The sequence below is a fragment of the Protobothrops mucrosquamatus genome, unplaced genomic scaffold, assembly GCF_001527695.2.
Source record: "Protobothrops mucrosquamatus isolate PMUCROS unplaced genomic scaffold, P.Mucros_1.0 scaffold_209, whole genome shotgun sequence".
Lineage (NCBI taxonomy): Eukaryota > Metazoa > Chordata > Lepidosauria > Squamata > Viperidae > Protobothrops > Protobothrops mucrosquamatus.
This window is the reverse complement of record NW_015386285.1, coordinates 472781-497720: the sequence shown is the minus strand read 5'-3', so window position 1 is coordinate 497720 and position 24940 is coordinate 472781. Positions and strand designations below refer to the sequence as shown.

The 24940-nt window shown below is 44.4% G+C and overlaps 1 protein-coding gene across 1 annotated transcript in view; it reads right to left on the bottom strand.

Annotated features, from left to right (window-relative positions):
• SMG1 (SMG1 nonsense mediated mRNA decay associated PI3K related kinase) overlaps window positions 1-24940 on the bottom strand; it is a 64942-nt gene that overhangs the window by 18888 nt on the left and 21114 nt on the right. Inside the window, exons 16-43 of the mRNA XM_015826421.1 lie at window positions 24525-24643; window positions 24241-24328; window positions 24035-24136; window positions 23228-23368; window positions 22220-22419; window positions 21150-21346; window positions 20523-20687; window positions 19964-20118; window positions 18684-18829; window positions 17403-17604; window positions 15727-15836; window positions 15427-15574; window positions 15159-15318; window positions 14375-14495; window positions 13380-13628; window positions 12306-12590; window positions 11337-11481; window positions 10586-10721; window positions 9316-9546; window positions 9027-9204; window positions 8082-8243; window positions 7251-7468; window positions 6518-6672; window positions 5531-5753; window positions 4278-4524; window positions 3150-3379; window positions 1606-1848; window positions 379-627 (exon numbers count right to left, since the gene is read on the bottom strand). Of these exons, the coding sequence (XP_015681907.1) occupies window positions 379-627; window positions 1606-1848; window positions 3150-3379; window positions 4278-4524; window positions 5531-5753; window positions 6518-6672; window positions 7251-7468; window positions 8082-8243; window positions 9027-9204; window positions 9316-9546; window positions 10586-10721; window positions 11337-11481; window positions 12306-12590; window positions 13380-13628; window positions 14375-14495; window positions 15159-15318; window positions 15427-15574; window positions 15727-15836; window positions 17403-17604; window positions 18684-18829; window positions 19964-20118; window positions 20523-20687; window positions 21150-21346; window positions 22220-22419; window positions 23228-23368; window positions 24035-24136; window positions 24241-24328; window positions 24525-24643 (5005 nt within the window). The remainder of the gene's footprint in view (window positions 1-378; window positions 628-1605; window positions 1849-3149; window positions 3380-4277; window positions 4525-5530; window positions 5754-6517; window positions 6673-7250; window positions 7469-8081; window positions 8244-9026; window positions 9205-9315; window positions 9547-10585; window positions 10722-11336; window positions 11482-12305; window positions 12591-13379; window positions 13629-14374; window positions 14496-15158; window positions 15319-15426; window positions 15575-15726; window positions 15837-17402; window positions 17605-18683; window positions 18830-19963; window positions 20119-20522; window positions 20688-21149; window positions 21347-22219; window positions 22420-23227; window positions 23369-24034; window positions 24137-24240; window positions 24329-24524; window positions 24644-24940) is intronic.

The following is a 24940-nucleotide window of genomic DNA, read 5'->3' as shown; positions in this document are numbered from 1 at the left end:
TCCCTAAACCGAACACTATAGTTGTTAAAGTGAATCCATTATTTGCTGTGGGATGTTTTTGATGAAAACTGGAAGTAAATACTGGCTTTTGACTAAAATGTTGTAAAAATGCAAACACCCCTAAATGGGAGCGGGTTGCCAAGCGTCCGAAATGTGGTCACATGACCACGGGGGGGTGGGGGTGGCCTGGGAACTTTGGAACCAGGACATAAATACATCTTGGGGGGGGGGAGCCTTCATAATTTCAAACAGTCGGTAAGTGATCAGTTGTGTTTTGAGGACTAGCCGTAAGCAATATCACGACTCCTGATGAAAGAGAAAGAAAAGATCTCGAGGATTTAACATCTTCCCGTTTCAGCCCGCGTCCTGCCAGCTTACCTGTTCACAAGAAAGCCTGAACACCCCCTCCACTTTTGTCACTCCGAAGGCCGTTTCAATGTTTTGGGTCATCCGGAAGGGGACTTTCTCAGGCACACGCAGGCTCTTCCCTTTTTCAAAGCAAACGTTGTAATCAATGTGTACGACTTCCCCGGTGGTCATGTCGATGAGCACGTTATCCAGATGTCGGTCTCCAAGGCCAATGATGTAGCCCACCATTGACATCACTGCAGTTGATCGTGCGTATGACTTGGGAGGAGAGGGGGGGGGAATTAAAACTGTATAAGTAATCTATTTTCTCACCATCGCCTTTCCCCGCCCCCTGCTCACCAAGGCTTCCATAAGTGCATTCTAAGTAGGAAAACTGCTCAAGGGAACAATGCCAAGCCATGCGCAGAATGCCTTCCCAGCAAATGTAACCATGTCTTTAGGGTGTGTCATAAAGACAGGGGGAATTGTGTGCGCGCCCGTTTCTCCATTTCCAGGGTTTGTTTAACAGCTGGTTGGGGAATTGTCACACCTGCACATGGAATCCTCCTCCAAGTTCCCCCTCCTGCACATATGGACAAGCGTTTAGTAGAAGGGCCAGTGTCAACAATCAAAATTGATGGACCTCCAGAGTCATTACATAACTCTGAAATCATGTCCGATGATTATGGCTTTATAAAGCCAGAGAAACCTTTTTGGAAAAAGACTGATATTTTTTTTAAAAAAGAGGTCTAGCAAATCCAAATGAAAAGTGGAGTGGTACAGATAAATTTATTTCATTTTTATTTCAGAAAATATATATGGCTGCCTAACTCACACTACAGGCTGCTTACAAAGATAAAAAAAATCTCATATAAAGAAACAATAAAAAGCAATAACCTTCCCCACTCCGCCCCCAGGGACAACAATCAAGTCAAATAAGCCACTTGAAGGGCTTCATCCCACTCTGGGTTCTCCAGGCCTGTTGGCAAAACCAGATCTTCAGAGCCTTGAGAAAGAGTGTCAAAGTGGGGACCGATCTTATCTAACTACACTACGCACACCCAAAGTCTTTTGGGCACCAGGGACCGGTTACGTGGAGAAAGGTTTTTCCACGGACCAGAGGGGGACGTGATTTTGTGTGCTGCCTGCATCCCGCGGATGGGGCTTTGCTTGTGCGTGCCAACCGGTTGCTGGCATGCCGCGGCCCGGTACCAGTCCACAGACCAGGGGTTGGGGAACCCTATTTTAATGTACTACCTGGGTCACTCTCCACCATTCATCCGGCGTGGCACATGAGGACCAAAGCTCTTTGGCTAGAAGACTGGGTGGTGTGGCTTCCATTAATTCTTCCAAAACTGACTTCATGACATTTAGGGGCCAGTCTCGACGGGAGACATCCAGGCTAAGTCCAACTGCTTTCAAGGCCGGTCCAATTTTACTGTAGTAGAGTTCACTGGGTCTGGGCACAATCCCTGGATTTTGTGGGGCCTGGTAAGAATCCTGCACATAAAAACACAGCCTGTTAAAGGTGGTTTGCCCAGCTCAGCTCAATCCAAAGAATATTAGCAGAATAATCGTATCACGCGTTTAATGTAATATTACGCATTACCAGCTAGCCAATGATGCACGATGGATAACGAATCTTAAGGATTTACTTTTTTACTATTCCCATTTCAAAGCACATTATTCTAGATAGGACAAGAAAACACAACACTTCTCAAGTAAAGATTATGTGGCTTGTCTGTCGGCTGATGCATCTTGTATCCATTTTATTATATAAAGGAGAAATAATATCGTATTGATTACTAAACACTACTAAGCTAAGAAGAGTGGGGAATGCAATCTTTCCTTAGTATAAGTACACACAAAATAAATAATTGCTTACTGATTGCCCAACTTCTTTCTAAGATCCAATGGTGTATTAAAGATGTTTTTTTTCAACAGTTACCTGTAACTCTGATGCTCAAAGCCAAAAGGACAGAAAGCAAAGGTCTCAGGTGAGGCCAACCTCACCTGATTAATACCATCAGGAAGTACTAGATCAGTGGTTCTCAACCTATGGGTTGGGACCCCATTTGGGGTTGATCGACCATTTCACGGGGGTCACCAAGCAAGGCTGTCCGCCATTTTTTTTTCCCTTTTCCGGCGGGTGCCTTACCTCCCTTGAGCTGGGCCAGCTGGTGGTCGGCCTGCTCCATCTCTGCCGCTTGCCAGCTACACCTCGGCTGGCGCAGGGGGCGGAACCACGCATGCGCGCCGCTCCTGGGCAAGGAAGGTCCTCAACTTATGACCGGTTTAGTCCTCGACTTACGACCGGTTTAGTCCTCGACGTACGACCAGTTTAGTCCTTGACTTACGACTGGTTGGGGGTCGCGGCATTAAAAAGGTTGAGAACCACTGAACTAGACTAAGTATTTACGGATGTTGCAGCCCAATACCATCCAGATCAGACTCCCCAGAGCCCTCCAGCCAGCAAGGATTATGGGAGTTGCAAAGAGAGCTTTGGAGGGCATCAGGTTGGGGAATGGCTGCTTTTGAAGCTCAGGTTTCTCTTCCTGCTTTATGTACACCGGCTCTCCTGAAATCTCCAGCTTTAAATGGGGAAGAAATTCAGCCCTCCAAAGAAAAGATTTTTTGGCACAGGAATGGGAAATCAATACAATAACCCCCAAACCTCAGGGAAAATAAAACCACCTGATCCAAGTTTGAAGCGATCCCACCTAGATGCAATCATTTATGGAATGTGAATGCCCCACAATGTAGGGTCTCCAAAAGCGGGGAGCCCCCCGCGTTGTGTTTACCTTCTGTGCTTGCAACGCCGCCTCGCGCTGCTGCCACCTTTTGTAAAGCCCAAACAAAGGTGTGGCTCCATCCACCCACTGGATCAGGCCTGATCTTGTTCCCAGGGGAGTAACCGAGTAATGCCTGGCATGGAAACGAGGCGTCTCTTGGCGATTGATGGTAGCAAACATGGTGTTGACGATTGACAGGAACTGCATGATCCGTTCGTCCAGATGCAAGTCCTCAAGGCCTGTGCGGGGAAAAAGCAGACGAGGAGGGTGACGTGGGACATTCCTTCCTTGCTCCCAACTCAGCCTCCCCCCCTTGGGGTTTGGGGCCAGGTACTCAAGCGATTGCCAAGCACCCAAATCGCAATCCCCCGACTACGGGATTCTGCAACAGTCTTAAGGGCAAGGACTAGTTGTGTTTTTCGACACTGTTGTAATTTTGAGCGACCGCTAAACAAAATGGTCCTAAATGGAGAACTACCTGTATCTTTATGCAGTCAATGTTCTTGCAAAGCCCACTGGCTGGATCAGGGGCCTTCACACTTGGTGACTTTAAGACTTGTGGGCTTCAACTCTCAGAATTCCTCAGCCAGGAATTTTGGGAGTTGAAGTCCACAAGTCTCAAAGTCGCCAAGTTTGAAGACCCTTGTTCTATTGAATGTAGTGGACTTCAACTCCCAGAATACTTCAGCAAGGAGGAATTCTGGGAGTTGAAGTCCACGGGTCTTAAAGTCGCCAAGTTTGAAGACCCTTGTTCTACTGAATGTAGTGGACTTCAACTCCCAGAATTCTTCAGCCAGGAGGAATTCTGGGAGTTGAAGTCCACAGGTCGTAAAGTCGCCAAGTTTGAAGACCCTTGTTCTATTCAATGTAGTGGACTTCAACTCCCAGAATTCTTCAGCCAGGAGGAATTCTGGGAGTTGAAGTCCACAAGTCTTAAAGTCGCCATGTTTGAAGAGCTGGATAGTTGCACAGATTCCTCAAAGCGGCCCTGGGTTCTCTAAGCATGTGCATCTGCCATCTTAATAATTAAACTGATCCAATGGCCAATGAGAGTAACATAGACTGAGAGAAGTCTGGCATTTCTAGTCACGACCTCATCGCTCAAACAATTCTGCCCGAATTGCTGGAAAGCCTTACCTTTGAAAAGATACGGGTAATTTTTCCCATCGGAACCCAGAAACAGGAGCTTCTTCGGTTTGGTTTTGGTTGGCAAAATGGTGATGGTGCTTCCTACGCTGTGAATGGTGACGGTGTCTCTGGCAGACACTTCTCCGGGGAGAGCGATCTCCGTGTTGGTCATGGCAGCCAGCCAGGGGCTGATCTCCTCCAGGCGCAAAATGTAGCTGGCCCGCTTCTGGGCTCTCTGTTGAAGGTTGAGCATCACCTGTTTTGATATACACAGAGTTAAGAAAAGGTCCCAAAAAGGCAACACAGTGCTAGGCTGCATTAACAGAGGGATAGAATCAAGATCACAGGAAGTGTTAATACCACTCTACCATGCCTTGGTAAGGCCATACTTGGAATACTGCATCCAGTTTTGGTCACCAAGATGGAAAAAAGATGTTGAGACTCTAGAAAGAATGCAGAGAAGAGCAACCAAGATGATTAGGGGACTGGAGGCTAAAACATATAAGGAACGGTTGCTGGAATTGGGTATGTCTAGTTTAACGAAGAGAAGGACCAGGGGGGACATGATAGCAGTGTTCCAATCTCTCAGGGGCTGCCACAAAGAAGAGGGAGTCAAGCTATTCTCCAAAGCGCCTGAAGGCAGGACGAGAAGCAACAGATGGAAACTAACCAAGGAGAGAAGCAACCTAGAACTAAGGAGGAATTTCCTGACAGTCAGAACAATTAACCAAAATGTTTTCAAGGGGGAAAAAAGAGAAAGAAAATCCAGTTGAATGTTGAAATGTGCGTTATGTTATTTTTTTGTACGTTTTTTTTTTATTTTTATTGTCAACGTTTCGCATTCGTTTGCTTGTTTTAACTTTCTTTCCCAATTTTACATTTTAACTTTGGAGATAAATAGTTAAAAAGAAAAAGAAAAGAAAAGGAGATCCAGGATATCAAACGACGCCAACTGATGTATTAACTCTACGTTCTACAAAGGAACCATTAAAAAAATCCTTGGCTTGTTCTAGAGGGAGAGTCTCGTTCATTCTGAAGCTTTATCTTGGGAACTATGGATCAAGGTAGTCACCATTCCAAGACCCCCTTCTTGGGAAATCAGAATTCACTTGGAGAGGGGATGCAACCCCAACTTTTGCAAAATGAGAATGAATTCATCAATGCTCAATTGTACCCCCATCCCGTTATCTGACACACACCTAGTAAAATATCTAACGCACACCTAGTACTTCAACAAAATAAGCAGGAAAAAAAAAACCAACCTCTTTGAAAGGAATCCAGCTGCTTCCCGGCTTTGCAGGATTCGAAGGATTCTTCAGCTTTTCCAAGGCATTTTCGATGGCCTCCCCATAATTATCCTGAAACCACTTCTCGTGGGGTGTCTCAGCCGGTGCGGCCGTGATGCTCTGCACGTGCTCCAGAGCAAACACGATGGGTTTCATTAAGGCTGTGTGTTTTTCACGCATGATGGCTATTTTTTCCTCTCTTAAAAGAAAAAGGGGGGGGGGAAACAAGAGCAGTTAGGGGAAATTATTCCTCGTCTGAAGACCACTGATATTATCAGCACCATTTCTCCCTCTCCCCCCCCTAAATCGTGCAATTTTTATTAGCATTCCATTACAAATCTGACGGCAGGCTGAAATTTAATTCCTACTTACCGTAGTCCTCAACTTACAACTGGTCACTGAGCCATCTTTCACCGTCACGACGGATCTCCCCAGGACCACTTATGACCCAGATTCAAAGTTCTGATAGCTTGGCCCTCCCTCCAAGGTTGTGTGTTCACAATTCTGAATGCTCAGCAACTAGCCCACCTTTATGATCCTGTGTTCCCGTGATCATAATTTAAGACTTTTGTTTCTGGCAAAAACGCCCATTTTGGATAGTGGATTCCCTTAATGATCACAACAAAGGTCGTAACAGTCTCACTCATGTGAGGACCCATTTAATGACCAACACAATGTACAACAGTAATTTGGGGCTCAATTAAAGCCGTAGGTTGAGGACTACCGGTAGTGCAGAAGATAAGAGACTATGAACTTTTTTTTCTCAAGAGTTTAATGTCTCTGTGGTTTCCAGTTAACCTGTCTGCGAACTTGGAGAGTAGAGCATCCTGTTTTCAGGGAAAAGAATGAAACATGGACTTTTTTTTTTTAACCAAAAGTTCTTTGAGAAACCATTCAACTAATTTCTCAGAGGACATTTCGTGAGGCAGCACATCATCTTGTGCATTGTGAGAGGAAGCTTACTTGCGTAAGGTGTTGTTATTCTGGACTCTCTTTACTTCGTCTTCCAGTTGCTGAATCCGTCTGAGGACGTACATGTGTTGCTGCAGAAGGACCCCCAGCCAAAGCTCGTCCCACAGAACCGTTACTCGGCGCAGCTCGGCTACGAGCATTTGAACCTAAATTGACATCGACGCAAAAGTTGCTTTTAATGGTACAAAGGCAGGAATGGGTTTTCCCAAGGCTCCTTTTTTTCCCCAAAGACAAAGAACACCGATTCCTTCCATGCTGGCTCAGGAATTCTGGGAGTTGAAGTCCACGAGTCATAAAAGAGCCAAGGTTGCCTACCCCTGCCCTATAGGAACAGAGGACAGCAGTACAATCTCAGGAGAAGATATGGCTGCAACTCCTTAGTTGCAGAGACAAGCTACATGTGCTCTGAAGGACCTTTTTGCTTTCAAAGCCCAGCACAGTCCTTCCTAACCATAGTATTTATTTATACTGATGGATTCACTTTTTTCCCATTTATTAGTCTTTCAGAAAGATTTTAGAAAGATCCACAGCTCTATTTCAACACCACAACACCCCAAATAAAAGAGTGGTTATCAAAATGGTCAAACCAGACTTATAACCTCACAATATACTGAGAATTGTAAAATAATGATTGATTGGAGATTAATTTCATTAAACATTTGTGTTAAGCCAGGATTGTTAAAACAGGGAGGGTCCAGCTTAAACACAAGCAGCAAAACGATACCTGCAACACCATGGTGGGGTTTGCAGCCGACAGCTTCTCCACAATTTTGCTGTAGCAGTCCTGCATCATCGCCTGATCTTCATTTAAGCCCAGTTTGGCCTCCTCTTTTAGGCTCTCTTGAGAAGCTGGAGGACTTGCCCCATCACACTCGCTGCCCAGCAGTTCTTCCCCTTGAATGTTGCCCAGAAAGGTAGGAATTGCCGAAGGGAATTTGCTTCCTAGGTTTTCAAAAGATGGTTAGGCTCACTAGGCAGAAATCCAAAAGTCGGCCAAAGATTGCCAGAACTTAACTTGGTTAGATTATCTACACATGCTCAGACTAGCCTGAGCCCATATTGGCCACCTCAGCAATATTGGTCCTATATAAAGACGAGCTATGGAGGATCAGAGCCACAAAGTTGGTTAACTGGGGGTCGAATTCAAAGATGGAGCAGCATCAGTGTTCGTCCACAGGGGTGATGCCATTTTTCCAATAGAATATCAATACGGCTAGTCCTCAACATACAACCGTCATGGACTTGCAACCTGGCCATAAAATAAACGACCTAGAGCAGGGGTAGGCAACCTTGACTCTTTTATGACTCGTGGACTTCAACTCCCAGAATTCCTGAGCCAGCCATGCTGAGGGGAAAGGGAGAGGTTTCCAAGCTGAGCCATGCTGGCTCAGGGATTCTGGGAGTTGAAGTCCACGAGTCATGAAGAAGCCAAAGTTTCCCCCATGCTGGCTCAGGAATTCTGGGAGTTGAAGTGCACGAAACATAAAAGAGCCAAGGTTGCCTACCCCTGACCTAGAGAAATGGAACGTTTCAAAAGATACCGAATCAAACATACCTGAGGCTTGAGATTCACTGCTAAGAGAAATGGTGCCCACAATTGCAGGGTACAGGATGAGGTGAGGAGAGTCTTGTGCTACTCGGCAGAGAAGGTTGCAAATGCTCTGTCGAACGTACACTTCCGGGTGGTTTAGCCGTGAGAAGAGTTGAGGAATTATGCCTTTATGAAGACAAAAAGCAGACAGCGTAAAGAATTTAAGTGGCACGCTGCAACCGAAAGATATAACTGTTGTTTTTGCATTTGACCACCTAAAACTGCAATTAAGTCTTATTGCTCTTATTGCTCTGAATCACCTACTAATGGGTATAATCTCTCATTAGCACAGGCACCATTCTTGACTGTCTTACAGCTGAAGCGTGAAAATGTTTGTTAGCTAAAAGTGCTACTGCAAATAGCTGTCTTGCCCAGCAGAAGCCGCTCCTGTGCAGAATTCTTAAGCAGTGAACTCAGAGGAATGCAGAATACAGCCAACATATATTCGTTGATATATCGTAAAATTCACTGGTCTTTTTAGCCATGTTGTCTTAACTCATATTCTATATTTGTCATACATTTTCACACCCTGTCAAGAAAATATTTTCTGAGTTCCAAATGCACAAAAGATTCCATGTCTTCAGGGTAAGAAACGGACACACATTTGTGAAGTATCCCACCATGTCACAAAAGAAAATACTCAATTCAGTACTTGCTCAGAAGTGAGATGAGCAGCATATACATTTAATAAATGAATAGAATTCTTTAAGTTACTTAAGAGGGGGAGGAAAGGTGTATTTTTACCAGGTCTACCATGATCAAACTTTAGCCCCATGAAATGCAAATATAACCAGCATGGGATAATTACAATCAATCAATTGTAGCCTATTAACTCAAGCTGGCTTTATTTCTCTAAAACAGCTTGAAGACTACGAGAATCAAATTCTGAACTACTAAAAATGTCCCTACCTCGCCATGGAGCCGTAGGAGTCGTTTCCAGTCCGTGCTCAAGATACTGCCTCAGTTCCCCAGCGTGTTTCACAAGCAACCTCAGCAACCTCAAGGTGGCCATTACAATGACATCATCCGTGCTCTGTTCTGAAATATTCCTGAGGTGCAGTCTGGGATCGTCTTCATCAAGAGGGACCTATTAACCAAAAGAGGAAACAAACTCTGCTGAGAGGACAGCTCCTTTAGCAAACCTCCGTGGCTTAACAGCTGCTTTTGCAAACGGATCAAAACGCATAAATTGCCTTACCTGGCCGGCATTCAGTTTCAGGAAAGTGAAATAGGCGCTACAGGAAAGCTTATAAAGGCTGAAAATCCTGTCTACCACTTTTCTCCACACTTTGATGAGTCCCTCGGTTGAATTCTCTTCCAGGTCCAAGAGCCAGGGGCAACTGGTCAACAACTGGCGCCAGATCACGTCAACCATGTCGTCTTCCTCGCTGTCTTCACTCTCTGCAATCTGAAGGGTGATGTCCTCATCCTAAAGGGGAATTTAAATGTAAAGGTTACCCCAGGATAACACCAAAGCAGGTCACCAGTTGGCAAAATAAAACAGGCCAAGCCTAATTTTCATCCTATTTCAGTCAAGGGTCTTTTTAAGCCAGCCGGTTTTAGGCAAGCTCATGCCGTTCGTTGATTTATATCAAAGTGGCATTGTTTGCATTTTCATTGCTTTAAGTCCCATATCTTGCTCCTCTTTGATTGTAGAAGACAGCATGGCCCTCAAAATTATTATTATATAAAGAAATACCCATGCTCTAGTGATCTAGTGACATTGGCCTTTAGATTCATATTTAGCAGATTCGTATAAAACCGTTAATCAACTCTAATTCTGTAACCAAAGACAGTACAGACCGTCCTCGGCTTACAACAGTTCATTTAGTGACCACTATATATATAAAATCACTGGGGAAAGTGACTTATGACTGTTTTTCGCACGTACGACCGTTGTAGCATCTCCACAGCCACGTGATTGACATGCAGATGCTTGGCAACTGATTCACATTTATGATGGATGCCATGTCTCACGGTCACCTGACAGTTAGAACAATTAACCAGTGGAACAACCTGCCTCCAGAAGTTGTGAATGCTCCAACGCTGGAAGTTTTTAAGAAGAGACTGGACAGCCATTTGTCCGAAATGGTGTAGGGTTTCCTGCCTGAGCAGGGGGTTGAACTAGATGATCTCCAAGTTCCCTTCCAACTATTATTATTATTATTATTATTATTATTATTATTATTATTATTATTATTATTATTATTATTATTATTATTATTATTATTATTATCATCATCATCATTATCTCTTGCGACCTTCTGACAAGCAAAGTCAACAGGGAAGCCAAATTCACTTAAAAAGCGTGTTACCAATTTAACTACAGTGATCCACCTAACAAACGTGGCAGGAAAAAGTCGTAAAATGGGGCAAAACTCACTTAACAGCTGTAAAGGTTGGGCTCAGTTGAGGACTACCTGTGTCTGACTTTTCAGCCATTATTCACCTGCAAGTTTTAGACTTACCTGAATCCCAGCAGGGCGGCAGACGGCCTGGCCAAGAATGTTGTAGATTTTCTCTCTGTCTTCCTCAATAATGTTTTCTGGAAGTAGGCTCTGAACCTCAGATTTTTCCCTTGGCAGCAAGCGCACACCTCCTTGACTGTAACATCAAATAATTTTTTTCCAAAAGTTAAGTTATTTGGGTGGTGCTAACAAAGCTTTGCCAGAATGAATATTTTTTTCAGATAGCCTACTGTTCAGTCTGCTTATTCAATTATCTCCCCCTGCCCCATAAAAGCTAGCAGCTGAAAATAAAAACTTTTAGAGCCACAAAGCAATCAGGATTTACTGTGGTTCTTTCGAGTTCTTAAAACGCAAGAGAAATATTTGGAAAGTTAAAGACGATAGAACCAGTATATGTTATTTTTGGAATTAAAAAAGATCTGACAGCGATGAGTTTTATGTTAAGCCTGCCTGTAGCAAACCACTTATGAAAAGCTACAGTTCAACCTATACAACAAGATTCAACTTAGACTTCCTGGAAGCTGTATTTTATATCTGCGATTAAGAAAATCAATCTGTTTTGTTTCATGATGACGTCCTCCTTCTGGAAACGACAGGATATACCCTTTCATGATTTAAACTGACTCTGCAACAGAGGCTCATAAGTTAAACAAGGCAGGTTTATAATGATTCTGCTTGAAATCCATTTACAGAAAGTTATTAACTTGAGAACGTAGTCACAGCCCAGGTCAATTTAAAAAAATGGATTTACCTGGCATTGTCAACCACCTTTCGGCCCCATCTGTAAGCCCAGCTAGCTAGAGCTGCCCATGATTTCGCTACTTCAGGAGCCTGGGCGGAAGAGAGACGATACAGCTGCCCCAAAATGAAATCAGGTTCTCCAACACCGATGTTTACTGGAGAAAGAGAACAAAGCATGGTGTGGTTATCTCAAAAAAAAAAAAAAAAAAAAAGGGCCAGCGGTCCTCCTTTCACTGTGTTTAATTTTAACAAGCAGAGAGAATAAAGATCTCAGGTGAATGGCAGGATGCCAGACTATCAAAAGTCTATTTACTTATTAGATTTGTCTGCCGTCCATCTCACCTGGGTGACTCTGGGTGGCTTTCAAGGTTAAAAAAAAATAAAACTATACAAAGGAAGAAGAAAGAAAGAAAGAAAGAAAGAAAGAAAGAAAGAAGAGAGAGAGAGAGAGAGAGAGAGAGAGAGAGAGAGAGAGAGAGAGAGAGAGAGAGAGAGAGAGAGAGAGAGAGAGAGAGAGAGAGAGAGAGAGAGAGAGAGAGAGAGAGAGAGAGAGAGAGAGAGAGAGAGAGAGAGAGAGAGAGAGAGAAAGAGAGAGAGAGAGAGAGAGATGGGTGGGTAGATAGATAGATAGATAGATAGATAGATAGATAGATAGATAGATAGATAGATAGATAGATAGATAGATAGATAGATAGATGATTGATAGATAGATAGATAGATAGATAGATAGATAGATAGATAGATAGATAGATAGATAGATGGATGGATGGATAGGCAGACAGACAGACAGATAAATATAGATCGATGGATAGATGGAAATAAAAATATAAATTATGATTAAAATGATGGTAAAAAGATGGGGAGAATAAAAACAGGGTGTGCAACAGGTGAGGTGGGATCTGCTATTGGTCCATCAACCACCTGCTATGTAGACAAAGCAAAAAACAAAACCCAACTCTGTTTGGGGTTTTTTTTTTACCTGTGGATTCGCTTTCGATCCTCGGATACTCCTCCTCCATGGAATTAACAGATGGCAGGTCAATCAAGGTGTAGATGTTTCTGGACAGCATGGAAAGGCCAGCGAGATTCTGTTGCTGCCTCGCTCGGTACACTTGTTTCAACTGTCCTGAAATTTCCTTCCACTCGGCTTGGATCCACTTGGCTAAGGTAAGGATGGACTTGGCCACAGCGCTTTCGGCTTTGGCAGATTTGCAGAAGCATATGGCACAGGAGCTCAGCATCTCCATGGCGTGGGTGGACTGGCCTGAAAAACAGGGGAGGCCGTTTTAGGGGCACGATTGGAAGAACGAGAATCTGGCATTTCAGCTCTGCGTATTTCAGAGATGAAGGTGGCCTTAACAATCCACGGGGGGGAGAGGGGGGGCAAAGGGACAGATATAAAGCATCTCTGTTAAAAGCGAAAAAAACTGTTAACATTCACTGCATTAACCCAGAACACCGGATACAGATGTGTTTCCCAAAATGTCTTGCCACTTTTCCACTTTAAAAAGTGGGAGACGGCAGAGAATTTGAGAAAGGGTCATCTTAAAAAGTTTAAAATCCCCATTTAGTATTCTACTGACGCAGCAAGAGCTGCCATAATTTTTTTTTTCCCCTTCCCAAGGGACTGCCTGGATAAGTCCCGGCAGTTTTCTTGGCGAGTTTTTTTTTTTCCTGAAATGGTTTCCCATTGCTTCCTTCCTAGGGTTGAGAGAAAGTGTCTGGCCCAGCTGGCTTTGTGCCTAAGGCGGCCCTAGAACTCAAGTCTCCTGGTGCCTTCACCACTACGCCAACCTGGCTCTTGTCGTGAATTTAGATATACTCAATTTTAACTTTTCATCTTAATCTGAGTCCCATGTGGAAAATTAGACATAGGTTAATTTCTCAAGTTGTGCGTGATCTGAAAATTTCATTAAAGCCAGATAAATCCACAGTCACTTCAGATAGCGAGATGGGCAACATATAAATTTAATTAATCAAGGAAAACATGACTAGTACTGAAAAGTTATTTGTTGGGGGTTTTTTTGGAGAAAATTACACAAGCGGCACTTACCGGCTGTGTATAACAGTTTGGTCTTTTCTATTTCAAGCTCAGGACCCCATTTTTCGTCCATCTGAATCGGTGCCGGCTGCTTCTTAAAGTGGTGGACTAAATCCTGAGCTGTGGTGGTTTTCCCTGGCTGAATTTCGCTACACTGAGCAAGCAGTCGCGTTGCCAGGGCCACGTTCCCACGTTTCCTAGCAAATTTGGCGGCGGTCAGCCCCAGTTCCATCAAATGGCTTTTAACTGGAATATTCTGCTCTGAAAACACAGAAGTCGAAAAGGGGTGAACTAAAAGAATCAGATGTGTAACAAATTACAAAGAAGAGGGGCTGCCCCAAAGAAGAGGGAGTCAACTTAGTTTCCAAAGCACCAGAAGGCAAGACAAGAAACAATGGATGGAAACTAGTCGAGGAGAGAAGCAACCTGGAACTAAGGAGAAACCTCCTAACAGTGAGGACAATTAAGCAGTGGAACAGCTTGCCACCAGAAGTTGTGGGTGCTTCATCCCTGGAGGTTTTTAGGAAGAGACTGGACAGTCACTTGTCTGCAATGATATAAGCTCTCCTGCTTGAGCAGGTAGTTAGACTCCAAGGTCCCTTCCAGCTCTATTCTGATTAAAGATATCTAATCTCTTTTCTTGAATAATATTACCAAGCACTGGATCTAAATAACGTTCCCCTTTATTTGAAAGTACGATCTCAACTTCTAGGTCCTCTTAAACTTGAAGGGTAACTCATCCTGATGAAATAACTCTTTCCTTCTTTTTAAACTTTAAGGCAGAAAAATCAGCTCGAGAGATTTTGCAATCTGTTTAACTGTAGTATAGGGGAAATAGCTTTAGATTCTCCCAGGAATAACTGATACAAACAGAGCAGAGACATTCGTGAGATAATAGGATGGGCTTCTGTGAAACCAACTGCAGATTAATACAACTGCTACACTTTTATCAGAGGGAGAATTCTAGGATCTCCTTATCAAAATGCACGTGTGTTCAGCGTCTATACCTTTCAGTTTCTCCAGCAACTGATTTTGGAACATGGTGTATCTTAAAGCGTGCATCCACGGCCTTACATCGTGTTGCTTACATGAACGCAAGGCTTCGCTGAACAAGGGAATCAGGCAATCCTGTAAAAGACAGAGGAGTAATTGAGGGGGCTGGAAGGAGCCTTTTCTTCCAGCTTTTAATAGAAACACTCCTACGCAGGTCTTGGACACATTATTAAAGTATGTGCTATATGCCTCAGTCCACACATCTCTTCATTAATCATAGGTGTTTGATAATACCATAATGGAAGGTCAGTGCTGATGCCAGCTGACTTTTGGTATTGTGGTAATTATATTTTTTATTGTTTTATGATTATGTTTTAGAGTTAAGAGTCGTAGAGTTTTATTGTTATTGTGACTTGCCCAGAATTGTTTAAGATGGTCAACCATACAGATCTTTAAATGAATTTTTTTTAAAAAAACTGCAAGATTGGTTATGAAATACCCTCAGACACACAGACACACAAAAAGCACCAAAGTAACATTTATCTGCAACTACATAACAGGACTTGGATCTTCACCCCGTAAACCTAATTGATGCGCGTTAATATTGGAAGCCTAGGGTGGTTCTTCTCAAAAGCATTTTGCTCGGTATGGACTTTGTTCTCCATCGTTATCATGAGGTCTTTTTAAGGTCAAAAGAGTTTCTAAATTCACACACTTGGCCAGGGCCAGGCTACAAGCAAGAGCACCCATCCATATCTGATGTCCCGGTCCTGCCCTTCAGGAGGCCAAGACATGTACCTCGGAGGACAGCCGGCTCGAAACGGTGTTTTCCAAAGCGGACGAACAGTACAGCTGCAGAGTGCTGAGGACTGGCAAAGACTGAGAAACGGTCAAGGTGGACAGCCGTAAAGGCCCAAGAGCAATGCGGGACGTCTGCTTCAAATACTTGGTCAAGTTCCTAAAAAACAACAACCAAGAGGCACATCCAAGAATTATTCGAGCTGCTAGCCTTCCATAAAGGCATATAAAGCCTATCCTGACCCTCCAATCACCACGCCGGGCTCACTCTGTCATGGGCTGCCATTTCTGGTCCTGGTCGATGTAGCCTACAGCGGTGGCCAGACAGACGGAGCTTCTCAAGAGCTGAACCTCAATGGCTTTCTGAAGTTCTCTGGGGTCGGGAGACAACACGTTTGGAAGCAGCTTCTTCATATCTACAACGAGCGTCGGCAGATATTAAAGAGTTGCTAATGTTCATTGACTTCAGGTTGGCTTTTTTTAATCTCACAATAGTCACCACCGGCGGATGGGTGTGAGAATTAAGCTGAACCCCCGTTGAGTCAAGATAATCTTTAATTTGGAGTACCTATTTTTTCCTTGGCCCCTCCAATAAGCAGGTTGATGTCTTCTCCAGGAAGCAGCTCCAGTTGTTCTGTACACTCCGCAAGTTCTCCTGTTCCGAAGCTGCTCAGTGACCTGCGACAAAATCAAACCCATTTCTTAATGGAGCTCGGCAACAAACAACTTTCGGCTTTATTTCGGCCATAGTCACTTCCAACTCTACCAAAGACTGATCTCTCTCTCTCTTCCTGACAGGCTACTATTAGGGAGTGGGGCAATATTAATTGATTGGTTGAATTTCTACGTGTTAGGAAAAGATCAGAGAGGGAAAATAATGGATTTTGCCCTTTGCTTTTCTCTTTGGCTTCATCTGTTCCTTTCAGCCGACCCTTCAGAATTTTACACCAGAGGGCAATGACTATCCTAAAATATAATTAGTTAGATCTGTTTTGGCAAGGTCACAAGAATGAGCCAAGTGTCAAGACTGCTAACATCGGATGTTATTGCTTGCCATATATGAAGAAGCAAACATGTTTTATTTAGCCTGCATATCACTTCTAGAGTTAAAGTTAGACAATGTTAGAATAGCAGGTGGGAAAGTAAGATAATTAACCACAACAATATTTCAGTGCAGAATTGCCAAGGTCAGCTGTAATCAGAGGAGTTACGGGAGGGACAGTTCACACTTCAAACTAATTGGAGAACGTGATTGATGACTGTGAAATGAAGGAGTGAGTTATGCTTTGTTACGGGTGATTTGGGGGTGGGAGGATTCAGTTTTTGGCTTCATTATGTACATGCNAATTATAATTAAAACCCCCTCTAAAAGTTTTCCCCTAGGCCAGTCCCGCAAGCTGGAATAACCATGTCTTAAGGGCGCGGCGGAAGGAAGGGAGATCAGGGATCACCCTGATCTCTGGGGGTAGTTCATTCCAGAGGGTGGGAGCTCCCACAGAGAAGGCCCTCCCCCTTGGGGTCGCCAGCCGGCACTGTCTGGCCGATGGTACCCTGAGGAGACCCACTCTGTGAGAGCGTACAGGTCGGTGGGGGGTAATCTGCGGCAGGAGGCGGTCTCGGAGATATCCGGGTCCGATGCCATGGAGCGCTTTAAAGATGATGGTCAGCACCTTGAAGCGCACCCGGAAGGCCACCGGCAGCCAATGCAGCTCGCGCAGCAGCGGTGTTACATGGGAGCGACGAGTCATATATTCAAGAGACATATATTCAAGAAAAGCAGTTTAGATGGGCCAAAAAGGAACTGCTATGTTGGATTAACACCTGGCGATCAGTGACTATGGGCCTGTCTCTGAAGGCCATCTTCTGAGAGGTTAATGGGCTTCCTTGTGCAGTTGGTGGACCACTGTTGAGAACAGACTGCTAGACTAGATGGGGCAGAGGTGTGACTTAGCAGGACACTGCTTATCTCCTTAAACCTCTGTCTGGGAAGCTAGCCTACTTCTTTAAAAAAAAAAAATCTTGCTAGTAATAGAGAACCGGGAGGCAGAACCAAATATAACTTGCCGGGCGCAGAACTACTACAGTTCAAAATCAGAAGGCTGTCCTCTCCAGGGAAACCTCAAGTTATCCTCTCCTCTTGGTTTCCTTTTATCCGTCGCACAGGTGAGCTAGTCCCAAGCGCACCTTGTTGCCTCAAAGACTTCCTTGCGGCAAAGACACAGCTGACAAGCCAGCAGAACTTACTTGATGTAGTTGAAGTCTGCTTTTAAATTCACGGAGCCGCTGCTGCTGTTCTTTTTCAAGTCGTGCACTGCGTTCTGCCACTCCTGCACTGCAGACCAGTCGGCGATGGAAATGTAACACTCGCAAGCTTTGTTCCCCAGGTAATTGATGACTTCAGGGGAAGAGTCCCCCGACTTAGTCAGCACCATCTTCCGCGAATCTCCTGCGGAAGCCGAAGTCTACTGTTAGTGCCCTCAACAAACGTAAAGCACAATATTTGAAAAAATAAAACAACGTTTTATTTCTGGACATACACCTTGGGATTCATTTCTTGGGATGAAAGCTAGACTAGAGGTGCCCATCTAGTGTGGACTTTTTTTGGAAAGAGTTTTCTTTTCCTGCCTGCAAGACTGTCACCCGTGCTGCTTTTTGGTCAACGCAATATATTAGTCTCTTGGGCACAGGTACAGAAAATGGCATGGCCAATTTTTCCCCCCCTTGCCAAAAAGAGGTTGCACCGTTACTTCTCATGGTGAACTATCCCCAAAATAGGCTCCTACCAAGTCAATGGTGCCAACCTTATACTCCCACTTGTTCCATTTGCCCAGGGAACATGCAGTCTGCTTTTCTTTTTTAGGCTTATGTGCCTATTCCAGTGATGGCGAACCTTTTAGAGACCGAGTGCCCAAACTGCAACCCAAAACCACTTACGTATCGTCCGGTGCCGGGTGGGCGTGGCCTGCTGGGTGGGCATGGCTACAGTGGTCATGGCAGATGGGTGGGCGTGGCCAACTTGATGTTGCTCCTGGGGAGGGACACCTGTGGGGGCTGGGCAAGGTTGGGGAGACCCAGGGGGACTTTGGTGGGTGAGGCAGTGGGCAGGAGGCTCGTCCTGCAGGGTAAGGTGAGGCAAGGCGAGGCGAGGCAGGGGTGCCATTGTCGCAGGGTAAGGCGAGGCAGGGGCCGGGGTGGCTGCTGCCTGACACCATTGGCCCCCACACACAGAGACCAGCGAGCGCATGGGTGCTGGGATGCATCCGGCCACGTGCGACCTTGGTGAGTTAGCGGGAGGCTGGTTGAAGAGGATGGTTGCCATCTCCGGGGCATGGCACGCGTGCCCACAGAGAGGGCTCTGAGTGCCACCTCTGGCACGCGTGCCGTAGGTTCGCCACCACTGGCCTCTTCATTTACATACACACAGGGAGACACGCCCTTTATTCTATGCTGCCAAGCCACGGCTGTCACAGACTTTAAGGAACTGACTTAAACAAACACGGTCTCTCCAAAAAAATGAATACGCACCATTTAGGGAGTGTTTCGGGCTGGCATTATTGCCACTGTTCAAATTAGCCAACTTGAGGACGGCTTTATCGAAACCGGCGACGCAACAGTCCACCCCCGTCATGGCCGAGAGATGTTCCTGGTATTCAACCGCCGCCTTTTCAAACCTTCAAGAAGGTCAGTTTTAGGAGTTAGCAAAACTTCCCAGGACTACTTATGCTGCTTTAATCCATCCCATAACAGAATGCTCCTCACTGGGCAGAAAAGCCCCCCGTGTAGCTTGGCAATGAGCAGGCCAGAAGTGCAGATTTAGCCTGCCAATTCACCTTTGAATTTGATGGCTTAAATCAAATTCAAAGGTGAGAACAGGATAAAGTGAACCCATCATCCTGTTCTCATCTCTATTCTCCCATTCAGAAAAAGGCTACAAGCTTCTGCCTTCCCACCACCCCTTACCTTCTAAATCAGGGGTCTCCTAACTTGGTAAAGACTTGTGAGTTCAACTCCCAGAATTCTGGGAATTGAAGTCCACAAGTCTTAAAGTTACCAAATTTGGAAAGCAATGTACTGGATCTACTCCAAATTGGTATTTATGATACTGTCAAAGCAAGAACATCCAATGTTAGCAGCCGGGAGGAAAAAAAACTTCCTAGCTGATGCGCTATCAAGATTGCCCCAGTACAAAAGCCAACGTGAAGAGGTTAATGAGGCAATTATCTCCAGTCCACAAACTGCCACCTTGCAGGGTCCCTAATCCTGATGACCCTGGGGTGAAGAAAATAAAACAAGAGCTCCTCACCAATCAATGGTTCAAAGATAACCAAACCTCCCTAACATGCAGGGATGGTTTGGCTTACAGGGGGGGGGGGGACTGTATCTGCCTGAATCCCTCTGCCTTAATGCTCTCAAACACAGCCATGACGTAAAACAGGCTGGGCACTTTGGATATTTAAAAACTCTACACCTCATCCGCCGGCAATTCTGGTGGCCACATAACCAAAATAGCCGTAGCCGATGATGAGAATAAATGACACCCATCAAACAAACCATGCTACAGCTTAAAACAGTTCTTCAAAAGAGGCTGAGCACCAGTCTCAGATCTACTAGGTTATACGGATGCTCTGGAAATGTATACACCCCGATAGCTGGACTCCTACAAGCCACTGGGACACTACATCCATAAGGAGGCCTTCACCCACATGATGATGCCACCTGATTTCCCTTCCTTGTGTGGATGGTCTAAACATAAAAGAGGGCAAAACTTGGTACATTCGTCCAGCATTGTTGTATAGACCACTCACCGTCCTTCAGCCTGCTGAGCTACAGAATTAATCCAGGTGAGGTTTTTCCCAACTATAGCTGAAGACCAGACAGCTATCCCTTGAATGGCTTCTGGGCAATGAAGTTCACAGAGGGCTTCAACCACCATCATGATAGTTACTTCTAATTCGCTTCCCTGATAGCAAAGAGGTCAAAAATGGTTAGTTCAATTTATACCCGGTTATCCCAACCCAGAGCCCTTTTCATTCCTATAAAGCAGGGGTAGTCAACCTTGGCTCTTTTATGACTCGTGGACTTCAACTCCCAGAATTCCTGAGCCAGCCATGCTGAGGGGAAGGGAGAGGTTTCCAAGCTGAGCCATGCTGGCTCAGGAATTCTGGGAGTTGAAGTCCACGAGTCATAAAAGAGCCAAGGTTGACTACCCCTGCTATAAAGGATGGCAAAAATCCAGAAACCAATAGCAATAGCACTTTACAGCATAAAGAGAGCATAAGACATAAGTAAACCAGCAGCGTTTGGCTTAAGCAGTGATTTATTCAGAAGACTATGAAAATATTTTGCTCGGAAGAAGTGTTGTACCTGAGATATATTATTAGTCTTCATTTCTGTCAGCAAATCAAAGCCATGACGGACGGTGACAGCGGGCTGTCCAGCCAATAACCCAACACGCATGATGGAAAGTCGAATGCGAGTCAACCAATCTTGGCAAGTCTGACGATTCGTATAGAAGAAGGTCCTGATTACCTTCATAAATGGAGAGGGAGAAATCTCACTCACTGTTGATTTACTCACAGACGTACAACGGAAAGGTCTGCCTTATGTCTAGCCCAGGGGTAGGCCACCTTGGCTCTTTTATGACTTGTGGACTTCAACTCCCAGAATTCCTGAACCAGCCATGCTGACTCAAGAATTCTGGGAGTTGAAGTCCACAAGTCATAAAAGAGCCAAGGTTGCCTATCCCTGGGCTAGCCTATCCATTGTAAAATAAAAAACAAACAAACAAACAAACTAACTACGGCTAAATAAATGGAAAGCAAGTTTGCATTGCACCATGTAGCATCACTGTGCAGTGTCTATCTTCAGAAGGAGCTTTGAACTATGAAGATAACCCCAATCAACAGCTGATCTGGTCTGCTCCCTTATTAAAGCAAACTGATGTTTTAAGGCTACCGCATAAGTAGGAGAGGGAGGGGGGATTGGAGTTACCTTTGGTGGGGACGTAAGAGCATTGGCGCACCCTTCATAAGCATTATACATCAGCTTCTCCAAGTTCTCCAAGTACTGAAGGAGCAGAACCAGCCGCAACTGGTTGCTGCCGTGACCTTCATCGTTGTCAGCTGTAGTCCACTGGCTGACATCTTGATCCGGATTTAACGTGTGAGCTGCAAGGCTTCTAATGATACCTGGAAGCACCCATTCAGAAGAGATCATGGTACAATGCATCAGTCTAACCCAGGGGTAGGCAACCTTGGCTCTTTTATGACTCGTGGACTTCAACTCCCAGAATTCCTGAGCCAGCCATGCTGAGGGGAAAGAGAGGTTTCCAAGCTGAGCCACGCTGGCTCAGGAATTCTGGGAGTTGAAGTCCACGAGTCATAAAAGAGCCAAGGTTGCCTACCCCTGGTCTAACCCTTTTGACCCAAACTTGAAAAAAGTGATTACTTCATTGCAAAAAAGAGGCCACATTACCACACTGAGCATTTTGAATGGGATCATACTGAACGCACAGACCTCCTTATGCTTAAGATTCACTTTATATACAAGTTTACAAAAGTTGTCCATGGATTCGTAATTATGGATTTTATCTCACATAGGAAAGTAATAGAGGTAAGGGTGTAACTAGCTAGGAAAATTCCAGAAATGAGCGCCCCTCACAAAGCTCCGATGAGTATATTTTGTATTAATTTATTTGTACAAAACCAAGGCTGCAATCTTACGTCTGATTTGCCGTCCCACTAGAAAGGGATTTTTTATTTTCTATAACTAGAGGAGAATGCATAGGAATTTTATGTATATATGCTGTGCTTTGGTCGTCTAGAAAATTAGCTCAATGAAATGTTTTTGTAAATTTCAGTAACATGCTAAACAGAATGCTTTTTTAAAATGCAACTGTACATTACACATTTTAAGTTAAGGCAAGTTTATATTTTAAAAAATAAGCACATTATTTCAATTTTTGGGAAACACGCATGCCTACTGTATGAGCATGTTTTAAAAATTTCTAGTTATCCAAGGTAAAATTCTGAAAATGTATACTGTAAATTTTTGCCGGTTACCTTCAATAGTCTGGAACGTGTCCTGAGCTCTGCCGAGGGGTGTTCTTAACTTTGAAAGGACAGTAAATTGGGCTGCTTCCCAAATAGCCCATTGCCAAAGTACAGCCTCTGTTTTCAATAAATTGCGTGGAATACTTGATTGGTCGTGTTTATCCAATCTTTGGCAACTATAAAATAACCTTTCTAGCCAGCTCTCTTTCCTGAAACAAAACGGATTATCATTAAGGCAGAATGAGCAAATGTTAGCAACGATGTAATTGAACATTTCATTTGGATGAAGAGAGGAATGTTATTTACAGTAATTGTGGCTGTATTCCGACAACAGTGGCTGTATTGAGATTTAATATCAAATAAAATTACAGTTTTTTCATTCTATCTTATCTGTATGTCTCAGGGCAGTGATGGCGAACCTTTTAGAGACCGAGTGCCCAAACTGCAACCCAAAACCCACTTATGCATCGTCGGGTGCCGGGTGGGTGTGGCCCATTGGCTGGGTGTGGCCCATTGGCTGGGGGTGGCCCATTGGGTGGGCGAGGCTGTGGTGGTAACGGCAGACTGGGTGGGACTAAAAAGTTCAATCAATCAATTCTAACTTTGCATGATCTTTTTTTTCCCGCAAGAAGCTGAAATTGACTGATTGATTGAACCTTTTTTTTTGCACACGGCAGGGGAGGCCTAAAGCAAAAAGGTTTTATAAAACCCAGCTGAAGGCCTAGGATTGGGGCGACGGTGCACATGCCCACAGAGAGGGCTCTGAGTGCCGCCTCTGGCACCCGTGCCATAGGTTCGCCACCACTGTCTCAGGGTGTCAATTTCTCTCCTCTGTCCTGTAGCCATAAGCAAAGCCTCTCGCAGAGGCGGAGTTATTTAAAATACAGTATATCATACATAATTTTCCAGTGACTGACTACCTCTTGCAACAGACCCATTTTTCCTTGTTCTTCCACCCCACCAAATAATGTACTTTTGGGGGGGGGGGTAGCTTTGAAGTTCACACATGCTTCTTACCCTGTTCGGTGAGAACTTCCATACAGGATGAAACTGATGATATCAGAAAAGTCTTGTGGGTGAAATGTATTGCTTGGAGCTTTGCTCATATGGCCTCGGATGGCCAGGGAGATTTCCTGTATTTCTGTGTGGTGGTGGTTGCTATCAAAAATTACAAGAAAAAAAACAACCCACCAAGTGAGAACTTGGGAGGCAAATACAGACCCAACACTTCCTCCCAGCTGTTGTCTTGTAAAGGTAAAACCCTTCCTCAGCGCAAAAATGGCACTCTGCTTTTACAAGGGCATCACATTATTTACACACAATGTGACCTACCACTTGGCATGCAGAAAGGGTATGAAAAGAACTCTGGACCCACTGCGCAGTCCATCAGACCCCTCACATCTTGAAGAATGTATCTCCCAATCCATCAAATTCTTACCATGGATTGGGAAAGGATCTAGGGCAGGGGTAGGCAACTTTGGCTCTTTTATGACTCGTGGACTTCAACTCCCAGAATTCCTGAGCCAGCCACGCTGAGGGGAAGGGAGAGGTTTCCAAGCTGAGCCATGCTGGGCCAGGAATTCTGGGAGCTGAAGTCCACGAGTCATAAAAGAGCCAAGGTTGCCTACCCCTGATCTAGGGCAGTGTTTCTCAATCTTGGCAACTTTTTTAAATGGGTGGACTTCAACTCCCAGAATTCCCCAGCCAGCATGCAACTGATTTTAAGATTATAATTGAAAGTATCTGACTACAATACGTCACTTGATCTTCTTTTTCCACACACAGATTGTAAGAATTTATACCTAGTACAACTCACTCACTTACCTTAGTATGACATCCAAAGGAATAGACTTTAAGAGTTTTCCAAATGCTTGTCTTATCCGAGCAGCACTGTGGACCAGCTGGACGCGGCATACGTCAACACACCTGTGCCACAAAACAGTGAAAACATCCCAGAAGGAAATCATGCAGGTACTTGCACAAAATCTCAACAGAACAACGGATTTGCAAAATATTAATGGGCTAAATACCTCTGGAGTAAATCTTCCGGGAGAGAGGATGACAAAGCATGAAGGCTGTTGCATGCTTGGAGACAAATGTTAACATCTTCCAAGAGAGCTGCATTTTGGGTGGAATTAAGGCGGTTTTATTATCCATCAGAATGATACAATCTGTTTATCTTTTAGCAATGACTGTTAGTATTAAAATAAAATATAAAACGCAAGATCTCTGCTAGTTTTCTAACAGCAGATTCACAAGAAAGCCTGCACGCCTTTCGCTGATCTCTTTTTAAATTAGGAAAGTAAAAACTTACTGTTTGCCAGAAGTCCTTTGCAAAACTTATGGAAGGAGGGGAGAGAGAACAAGGGCGCGTAGGTCTCCGATTTCTTCATCAAAACAGCTACTTCCAAAGCCCAAGTCATGAGCAGTTTCCTATAAACACAACCAGTCTCGTCAATTTTTATATTATGTATCCATGCATTTCTCCAGAGAAGCAAGAGTTTTTCAAACATGGCCGTTTCAAACGACAAATTTTAAGCAGGCGAGCTGTGGAATTCTGGGGGCTGAAGTCCACACACCTTAAAGTTGGCAACTTTGAAAAACACTGCTCTGGAGTTAAATTTAACACCCAAGATTTAGGTTTAAATGAAAAACAGACACATATTACAAATATCCAGGAATCTACTTCCTGAGAATACTAAGGAAAAAAAGTCTCTTGAATATATCAAG